The sequence below is a fragment of the Chaetodon trifascialis genome, chromosome 18 (assembly GCF_039877785.1).
Source record: "Chaetodon trifascialis isolate fChaTrf1 chromosome 18, fChaTrf1.hap1, whole genome shotgun sequence".
Taxonomy (NCBI): Eukaryota; Metazoa; Chordata; class Actinopteri; order Chaetodontiformes; family Chaetodontidae; genus Chaetodon; species Chaetodon trifascialis.
In genome coordinates this window covers 24252501-24262500 of record NC_092073.1, presented here as the reverse complement: position 1 = coordinate 24262500, position 10000 = coordinate 24252501, and the positions used below count along the sequence as shown (strand labels likewise).

The 10000-nt window shown below is 49.8% G+C and overlaps 2 protein-coding genes across 3 annotated transcripts in view; one reads left to right on the top strand and one right to left on the bottom strand.

The window, feature by feature from the left end:
- The window catches only part of LOC139346525 (zinc finger protein ZFP2-like), a 7301-nt gene extending 4797 nt beyond the window's left edge, over window positions 1-2504 (top strand). Inside the window, exon 4 of the mRNA XM_070985622.1 lies at window positions 702-2504. Coding sequence (XP_070841723.1) covers window positions 702-2122 — 1421 coding nt within the window. The 3' untranslated portion in view covers window positions 2123-2504. The remainder of the gene's footprint in view (window positions 1-701) is intronic.
- Window positions 2497-10000, bottom strand: part of chodl (chondrolectin) — a 9217-nt gene continuing 1713 nt past the window's right edge. The window contains exons 1-8 of one of the 2 annotated variants that reach the window (XM_070985625.1): window positions 9743-9855; window positions 7369-7544; window positions 7100-7287; window positions 6232-6389; window positions 5928-5978; window positions 5284-5364; window positions 5083-5179; window positions 2497-3632 (exon numbers count right to left, since the gene is read on the bottom strand). In XM_070985625.1, coding sequence (XP_070841726.1) covers window positions 3551-3632; window positions 5083-5179; window positions 5284-5364; window positions 5928-5978; window positions 6232-6389; window positions 7100-7287; window positions 7369-7544; window positions 9743-9833 — 924 coding nt within the window. In that variant the 5' untranslated portion in view covers window positions 9834-9855 and the 3' untranslated portion in view covers window positions 2497-3550. Of the gene's footprint in view, window positions 3633-5082; window positions 5180-5283; window positions 5365-5927; window positions 5979-6231; window positions 6390-7099; window positions 7288-7368; window positions 7545-9742; window positions 9856-10000 lie in introns of those variants that run through there. The other variant, XM_070985626.1, reaches the window with a different exon arrangement.

The following is a 10000-nucleotide window of genomic DNA, read 5'->3' as shown; positions in this document are numbered from 1 at the left end:
GAGGTGAAGCGTCTTCGCCGTTGACCGCCTGGCGCCATGGTTACGCAGAAAGTTACGGCTGCGCTTTGTAGTGTTTGATTTATGTCCATCCTGAAACTGTTGAATTCCTCTTGTATGTGGCTCCTCAGGTCGTTTGAAGCTCAGTTTTGCTGCCTCAGTTCTGTTTGCGGGCCTCGTTGAGCTCTCAGGCGGTGGACGTCTCCTCACCCTTCGTCTCCTCGCGCTGGTTTTGTTGGTTGATGTTTTCCCGCCTTCTCGTTGGTTTTATTAGCAGCTCTCAGAGAGCTTCTGAGTTCATCAGGTTCATTTGGATTTCACACGATTGAAGAGAGCAAAAAACGTTTTTATGACACGTTTTTTTCTTTTTGTTCATGTGATTTTTTTCAGCAGTTTTTGAATGATTACGATGAATAATTGATAAGTTTCACACAAACGTCTCAGAGGATCAAACGATGAATGATGAGCTTTTCTGTCCAGAGGTCAAAGGTCAGCCTCACTGTGACCTCATCATGTTGTTCTGTCCATCAGTCAGGACCTGAAGGACAGACTGGGACCATGTGTCTCATGTGGTCTGATCCTGGATCAGTGTCTGTTTCTTTCTCTCTGACAGAAATCAGTTTCAGAATTTCTCTGAAAAGTTTCTTTTGTTGGATTCATCTTTAAAATCTTTATCCTCTGATGTCTCTGTGTTTCCCCGTCAGGTGTCCACTCTCATCCCTCGGCCCTCGAGGACGTTCAGCTGGACTCAGAGTCCCAGCATGCACCTCTCCGTGTGGTGAAGCTGGAGCCCGGCACCACCATGTGTGACGTGTGCGGTAAAGTGATGAAAAATAAGTCGAGCCTGGCCCGACACTCCTTCATCCACACGGGGAAGAAGCCGTTCGCCTGCCACCTGTGCGACCTGCGCTTCAACCGCCGCGACAACCTGCAGCACCACCTGAACCGGTTACATCCCAACGGCGTCGCCAAGCTGGAGAAGCAGCGCGAGGTTCAGGCCTGGCTGTGCGCCGTCTGCGGGAAAACCTTCAGCTGCAGGTCCCGGCTGAAAACCCACGAGGTCATCCACTCGGGGGTGAAACCTCACCGCTGCGACCTCTGCCCCAAAGCCTACATGAGGACCAACGACCTGGAGCACCACAAGAAGATCGCCCACGTCGATGGCGCCGTAGAGAGCCAGCGGTCGAGCTCGCTGCTCTGCGACTTCTGCGGCAAAGAGTTCAAATGCAGGTCGCAGCTGTCCATCCACTTTCAGACTCACACCGGAGAGCGGCCGCACCTCTGCGACATCTGCGGACGCAAATTTGGCCGCCAATACCAGCTCAAGCGCCATAAAACCCTTGTCCACGGCAACCGAGCAAATGGCGAGGAGAACCAGCCGTGCGACGCGCCGTTTGCCTGCGACGTCTGTGGGAAGCGGATGAAATCTGAAGCGCTCCTCGCCGCTCACTCCCGCATCCACTCGGGCGACAAACCTCACCGCTGTGGCATCTGTCTGCGCAGCTTCCAGCGCGCCACCTGCCTGAAGCAGCACCACGTACGCGTTCACCTGAGGGTCAGAGTGAACGAGGCGCCGCACGGCATCGGACGCAGGAAGAGCTCAGCGGAGGCCAAGACGTTCCCGTGTCCGATCTGCGGCAAAGTCTTCAAATTCAAGTCTCTGCTGGCGAGTCACTCCCTGATCCATAGCGAGATCCGACCGTACGGCTGCGACTTCTGCAGCCGCAGCTTCAGGCGCCTGAGTCACCTGAAGAGGCACCGCGAGGTCGTCCATGCCAACGGAGAGCGCCTGCCGCAGAGCTTCGTATGCCACATCTGCGGCAAAGACAAGAAGTGCCGCTCGCAGCTTGCCAGACACATCATCATCCACACTGGGGAGCGCCCGTTCGCCTGCGACCTCTGCACCGCCCGCTTCAACCGCAGCGGGAACCTGCAGCAGCACAGGAAGCGCATGCACGGTGTTGGGACGGCGCCCGTGGAGGAAGCCCCGCCCATCCTGTTCGACGACGACATGATGCCCGCCCTGACGTACAAACAGGAAGAGACAGTGGTGGCCGTCGATGCCGTGACCGAGGGCTGCGAGCCGAGCGAAGAGACGGACGGCGTTCAGCTCGTCACCACCTGACCGGAAGACGCGGTCTGAACTGAGCGCACTCAGAACGTCCCGCCCTCCTGCTTCCTGCCTTTGAGCGGTGAAGCTGGACATGTGGAGGCGGTCTGATGTTTGAGAGTTTGTGGCAACAAACTGAACCTGAGAACACGCAAGAACGTTGGAGAACCTCCGACAGGAGGCGCTCGGGGTCCAGGTGGTGTTTGAAAGATGATCAAAGTATCGACGAATCATTGAATGACTTCACAAACAAACTCTGCTGGAGCTTTCAGCTGGGTCACATGGTCTTCCTCAAGACTTCCTCCCCTCCTCCTCCTCCTCAGATTTATTAAATGTGACTCTTGTCAGAATTTTTTTTTGTTGTAATTAAATAAACGCAGACAGCTGATTGGTTGAATTCACAGGAAGCGTTTTATTCATGACAAAACACACAGAGCACAGAGGTAGAACACACACACACGCACACTCACACACTCTGCAGAGTGTGTGTGTGTCGGTCAGCTGATGTTTGACTGATCGATCCAGTGATGACAAAGTGGGAGGTGTTCCCATGGCGACAAGAAGCGGAAAACACTGAAATGTCCAATCAGTGAGCTTCAGTTAACGAGCTGATTTTAATATTTTCACAAGCTGATTCATTATTTCTTCAAATCACTGATTACAAATCTGCCGTCGTTCTGGCTTTTAAACTCATTTGACGTCAAATAATCAATCATTTTAAGATTCGTCTCCTCCCGCCTGCCTCCTGAGCTCTGAAATCAAACGCACCCTGCTGTGTCTCCACCCCTCCGCTGAGGGACACCACACCTCCTCTCAGCTGCTGATCGCACCCACATCCAATCAAACATCAAAGCAGACTGACGTCACGTCACTCACAGGAAGCACAGGTCAACACAGGCGAGCACACCAACCAATCAGAGGAGAAGGACAGACAGGTGGAGCCGAGGAGGCAAGAGAAGGAGGGCAGAGGAGGAGGGAGGAAAGGAAAGGACGGGGAGGTGGAGGGGGTGAAGTCAGGAAAGGACAGGATGGAAGGAGTAAGAGAAGGAAAAGAAGATGAGGAAGGAAAGGAGTGAAGCGAGGAAAGGAGGGAAGCTAGTCAGGAAAGGAGGAGATAAGACAGGATGGAAGGAGTAAGAGAAGGAAAAGAAGATGAGGAAGGAAAGGAGTGAAGCGTCTGTTCAGCAAATGAGTGAGTGAACATGAACTCATCACTGTCATTACTGTACATGTTAGTGTACATGTGCAGTAATGTGTGTACTCTGTAGTACTTGTCTGTAGAGGTGCAGTTATGAGTAGAAGTACTCAGTAATCAGTAACTAATGCAGTAAACGCTCAGTAGAGTTCTCTGATGACATCATTGTCCACTCAAAGTTGAGCCGCTAAGTGAAGTCATCCTTCTGTGCAATGCTGCTGCGATGTCACAGTGATGTCACAGCGCCGTCAGACCTCCATGCTATCCGGTTTGGGCGTCCTCGAGATCCACAGGTTTGATTGGTCGACGGCGGTCTTTGAGCTGGGAGTACTGTGGGGGGGAGCATCGTCAGTGTTACCATGGTTACCACATGACCTCCATGATCATTTTATCCAGATGTTGATAGTGAGCATGTAAACAAGCAAATAAAGGAACAAGTCAACTGTCCAACGCTCATCATCATCATCATCATCATCATCATCATCATCATCATCATCATCATCATCATCATCATCATCATCATCGTCAAACGAAGCCTCTGCAGGTTCACTGAAACTATGAAAAGCTCCACATTCAGCAGAGACACCTGAACTGATGCCAGGTACTCACACACACGCGCGCACACACACACACACACACACACACACACACACACACACACACACACACACACACACACACACACCACACACCACACACACACACAGGGCACTGGGCCAGAAGCTGCTGTAAATCAGCTCTTGTTAACAAGACGAGTGTTTGACTGGTCATAATCACTGAGTAAGCACTGTGTACACACACACACACACACACACACACACACACACACACACACACACACACACACACACACACACACACACACACACACACACACACACACACACACACACACACATCAGCAGATTTACCAGCAGGCCTGCTCCTGCTGGGATTTGTAGTTCTTTGTCTTCACACACCTCAGACACAAGATCAGCTGTTCTGCAGCTCGACATCTGCATCCATCATCCATCCATTAATTTATCCGTCCATCCATCCATCATCCATCCATCCATCCATTACTTAATCCGTCCATCCATCCATCATCCATCCATCCATCATCCATCCATTAATTAATCCGTCCATCCATCCATCATCCATCCATTAATTAATCCGTCCATCCATCCATCCATCCATCCATCCATCATCCATTAATTCATCCATCCATCATCCATCCATCCATCATCCATTAATTCATCCATCCATCATCCATCCATCCATCCAACATCCATCCTTTCATCATCCATCCATCCATCCATCCATTCATCCATCCATTATTCATTCATACATTCATCCATCTAACATTCATCCATCCATTAATTCATCCATTAATTAATTAATATTCATCCATCCATTATTCATTCATACATTCATCCATCTAACATTCATCCATCCATCCATGCAAAAAATATGCAGTAATTGTCTCCACGTCCTCCCTCATCCTGTCACGGACACATGAATGACGTTGTCGTATGAACGGCTGAATGTAGTGAACTGAGGACAGGGACGAGTTTGCTGCTCTTTCTGTTTTGCTTCTCTGTTCGTCTGGTTCTCGTCTGTTTCAGTGTGACTTGGCGACGTTCACAGTGTTTGTTTAAAGGTATTACACGTACTGTTCTACGCATGTACAATAGTACGTATTACGCGTACGGGCCGCAGACACCTGGACGCCAAACGTCGCTGCGGCTGAACGAGTGAAGCAAACAGCATTTTTGCCGCGAGGCCTCGTCTCCAGTCTTACCTTCTACTGAGCATCTGAAAACAACATGTCCCAGAAGCCACCAGGATGAGCAGCAGCAGGGGGATTGTGGGGATGATCACGTACACCAGTAACATGCCTGAACAGAGACAGACAGTCAGACAGAGACGTCAGACAGTTCCCACAGACCTGCTCACAGGTCACAGGTCACAGGTCACAGGTCACAGGTCACAGGTTTTGTACCTGAAGCTCCAGCCATGGTGACCTGAGGGGGAACCTCCTCACTGCCTGCAGACTGTTTGACCACACCTCGACCTGTGGCTTCTGAGGACACACACACACACACACACACACACACACACACACACACACACACAGAGCGGCAGTTTAGTGTGTGTGTCAGTCATTTTGAAATGATGGAACATGTTTCTGGACTAAACCTTTTCCTGGACCTCTGGCCTGTTGTTCTGGTTCAAGTGTCAAAGAGCGAAGGCGAACACAGAGTGAAGCACGACGACGACAACTCAACAACTGAAAAGACTCGTTCAGGAAACCCGGCGAAGTCCGGACGACGGCGAACAGAAATCTGCAGCCAGTTCATCGATCCGACGATGAGAGAAACAAAAATCTGCCGCCTGCCACAGAAACAACCCAACACGGCTCTGATGTCGTTTACAGGAGACTTAACGAAGGCAGACGCAGCATGAACGGAAGAAATGATGAAGGTGATTTCAGAGAGCGAGCGGTCGCTGCCGCTCGGCGGCATCGTGTTCCAAGTATGAACTCCCAGTATGAACTGATGGTTACTGGTTTGAAGAACAGACATCATGAAGCTGCGAACGAGGAACAAATGGAAGTTACAACCTTTCAAGAACTTCACTGCTCACCTGTGCCTCGTCCTCCAGGTGTGTCTCCCTGTTCTTTCTCAAGATGGCTCTCTGGAAGGAAGGAAGGAAGGAAGGAAGGAAGGAAGGAAGGAAGGAAGGAAGGAAGGAAGGAAGGAGGGAAGGAAGGAAGGAGGGAGGGAAGGAAGGAAGGAAGGAAGGAAGGAAGGAAGGAAGGAAGGAAGGAAGGAAGGAAGGAAGGAAGGAAGGAAGAGCAAACAGATGGCACCTGGTTTGTTTAACAAAAAACAAAGCTGATGGTACCTGGAGTGTTTAGCAAAGAATGCAGCTGATTGGCTGATGGTACCTGGTTCGTATTTGCAGATAAAGTTGTGCTTCATGTTGCATCGGTCATCGTTCCATTGGTAAAGATAAGCCCCGCCCAGACCAGGAAGTGCAGTTGGTTGATGGTACATCACGACGCAGGCCTCTCCTCCACAGGACGGCTCATCAAAATACCAGTTCCTACATATCATCATCATCATCATCATCACCATCATCACCATCATCACCATCATCATCATCATCATCATCATCATCATCATCATCATCATCACCATCATCACCATCATCACCATCATCATCACCATCATCACCATCATCACCATCATCACCATCATCATCATCATCATCATCATCATCATCACCATCATCACCATCATCACCATCATCATCATCATCATCACCATCATCACCATCATCATCACCATCATCACCATCATCACCATCATCATCATCATCATCACCATCATCACCATCATCATCACCATCATCACCATCATCACCATCATCATCATCATCATCACCATCATCACCATCATCATCATCATCATCATCATCATCACCATTGCCTGTAATTGGCTGTTTGCTCAGGCCTGTCATCCATGCCTGAACGCACTGAGTGGCAGCACTTGTTTGGGTCTTGCTTGCAATCGTCAGGTTCTAATCTGTGAATTTTCACACACTGAGCTGTGTATCATCATCATCATCATCATCATCATCATCATCATCATCATCATCATCATCATCATCATCATCATCATCATCATCATCATCAGCCTCAATCTTTGCCCTGAACCTCACTCACATCTAGCATGGTGGACTTCCCATCGATCGTCATCAGCCTGTTCGTGTCTGCGGGGTTTCGAGTCCATCACCTGTTGCATTACGCTCACCTGAAGGAGGCCAGACTGCCGTCGGTCCAGTGGTAGAGTTGTGGACAGGAAGTGAAGGTGCTGCTGAGTTCAGGATGAGTCTGATCGACTGCGTCCACTCGAGTCAGACCGATCCAGAAATCACCGTCTGCTATTCGTCCTGCTCCTGCACCTCCTCCTGCACCGCCCACTGCTCCTGAACGCAGCTCCTGGATACAAAGAGGAGGTCGAGAACAATGACAGGAAAGAGGAGGAGGAAGGAGATGAAGACGACCTGGTGTTCGTCTCACCTGCAGCAAATTTTCGATGTCCCTTTGCTCAGCCGGACTCTCGATGCTGAGCAGCGACCCTCCATCCATCTCGCAGGCCTGACCTGCCTCCCTGAAGGCAACACGACTCGACACGTCGTGGAAATATGCAATCTTATAGCAGGGACGCTCTGGACCACCTAAACACACTGTCTGACCTGAGAGGAAACAGAGACATCGTGTCCACACTGGGTAGATTGTCCAGCCTTTCCTTAAGAAGCTTCCCTCCTGCTTGATCCCTAAATAAAAATATCTTTGCTGCTTGATTCAGACTAGAAGGCTTCATTCTTCCTTGATTCCTGCCTTGGAGGGTTCCTCTTGCCTGATATTTAACTAGGAAGCGAGCAGCGGCTGTGCTGTCGTCGCATCATCTGGCTCGTAACTGAGGGAACACGCTCATCATTACTGACTCCAGATCAGAGGTTAAAGTCATGTTTGATGAGGAACCAAGGAGACGGATTGGTAATGACTGACTGGGCTGAAATTCACTCCGCCTCTTACTTTTAATGTTATAGCGCATCCACAGTTTGATTGACAGCTGCTTCACCCGCCTCCTGATGACCTCTGAACTCGTGCGTTAGATTAGACGAGCCGTGATTGGCTGAGGACACAAACATCTTGTGGTCTGATCATGACAGACATCATGATGTTTGACAGCATCATCACCACATCAGTGACATCAGAACTGTGTATAGAACCAAAACCGTGTGTGTGTGTGTGTGTGTGTGTGTGTGTGTGTGTGTGTGTGTGTGTGTGTGTGTGTGTGTGTGTGTGTGTGTGTGATGAAGATGTCCAGTGAGTAGCTGCAGTGATTAATACTCAGTCTGGTTAGAAAAGCCTCAGAGCTTCTTTAAGTGATTAGCTGGATTCTCTTCTGCACCATCATCACTTTACTGCTAAAGCCACTAAAGAGCTCCACATATATCTGTCCACTGCGAGCCCGTCTCTCTGCCTGCCTGTCTGTCTGCCTGTCTCTCTGCCTGCCTGTCTCTCTCTGTCGATCTGTCTTTCTGCCTGCCTGTCTGTCTCTCTCTGTCTGTCCATCTGTCTCCCTGCCTGCCTGTCTGTCTCTCTCTGTCTCTGTCCATCTGTCTCTCTGCCTGCCTGTTTGTCTGCCTGTCTCTCTCTGTCTCTCTGCCTGCCTGCCTGTCTGTCTCTCTCTGTCTCTCTGCCTGCCTGCCTGTCTGTCTCTCTCTGTCTGTCCATCTGTCTCTCTGCCTGCCTGCCTGTCTGTCTCTCTCTGTCTGTCCATCTGTCTCTCTGCCTGCCTGCCTGTCTGTCTCTCTCTGTCTGTCCATCTGTCTCCCTGCCTGCCTGTCTGTCTCTCTCTCTCTCTCTCTGTCCATCTGTCTCTCTGCCTGCCTGCCTGTCTGTCTCTCTCTGTCTGTCCATCTGTCTCCCTGCCTGTCTGTCTGTCTTCTGTAATTCAGAGACTTTTAGCGGGAAAGCGACAAACAGTTTGTGAATTTCTGATGAAAGAAACCAAACGTTCAACACAAATGACTGAACAGAAGAAATGAATGAATGAATGAATGAATGAGATCAGCTGTGCTTCACTTGACGTAGGGACATGAAATAAAGCTGCAGCTCGTTTTCATCATGTGACCACACGATCAATCAGGGTTTATTACTTTATAGATTATCTGTCAAACACAACGACAATGGGATCCACTCAGAGCTGCCAAAGCATCGCCATCTGTTCCCTGCTGACGACCCAAGACCCCCAGAGTAACGCTTCACAGCCCACGACCCGCCTCCGCCCCCGAAAGTGCCACGCCACGCCCTATCAACCACAGCGCCAGGCCGGCCGGAGGCGGCCAGACGGCTGGCGAGGTCAGAGAGCGCCTCAGTCACTGCACAGGGTGGAGGTCCGGTGGAGGCTGAAACTGAAGCGCGGCTGACGCTCAGAGAAAAGAGTTCTCACAAAGAGGAAAACAAGAAGGAAGGAGAGATAAACATGAACCAATCAAACATCAGACAAACAAACAAACAAAGGGTTTCAGCAGGTTCAGCGTCTTTAAATCACACTCAGTCCCTCAGTGTGGAGCCCAAGTGTACGTTTGATTATTGATTATAAATTCTTAAAGGATGAGCAGTCATGTTCTTTAAAGGGTGAAAACCTTTAACGGGACTGAACAGCACAATAGCATCAGTGACTGAATTGACACCTTTAAGGTAACGAAGAAGCAAAAATCTCTTGAATCTCTAAAATCAGACGAACTGAAATCAATTATCGTTCAGCTTTAACGTGAAAATTAACGAAAACAGACAAATAACAGCCAAACCGGAAGAAACTCAAAGATCCAAACGGAGATGAACCACTTTCCGTGTATTTTTACTTTATTTTGTAACTCACCGCTCACCACCCGTGCTCCGTTCACCTGGGCGACCACCATCGCCATGACAACCCCGAGGACCGGCCGCATCACCGTGCAGGATGTCGTCATCAAAACGAAAACGTCCTGAGGTTCGAGAGGACAGAGCAGATCCTGGTTTCCACTGAAGAGTGGTTTTCAGACAGAATTTCAAAATAAAAGCCTCTCTCTCCTCCTCTCAGGGTTTTCTCTCGCTCCTTCCTTCCATCTTCGCTCCGTCTCACCTCCTCCTGTTTGTC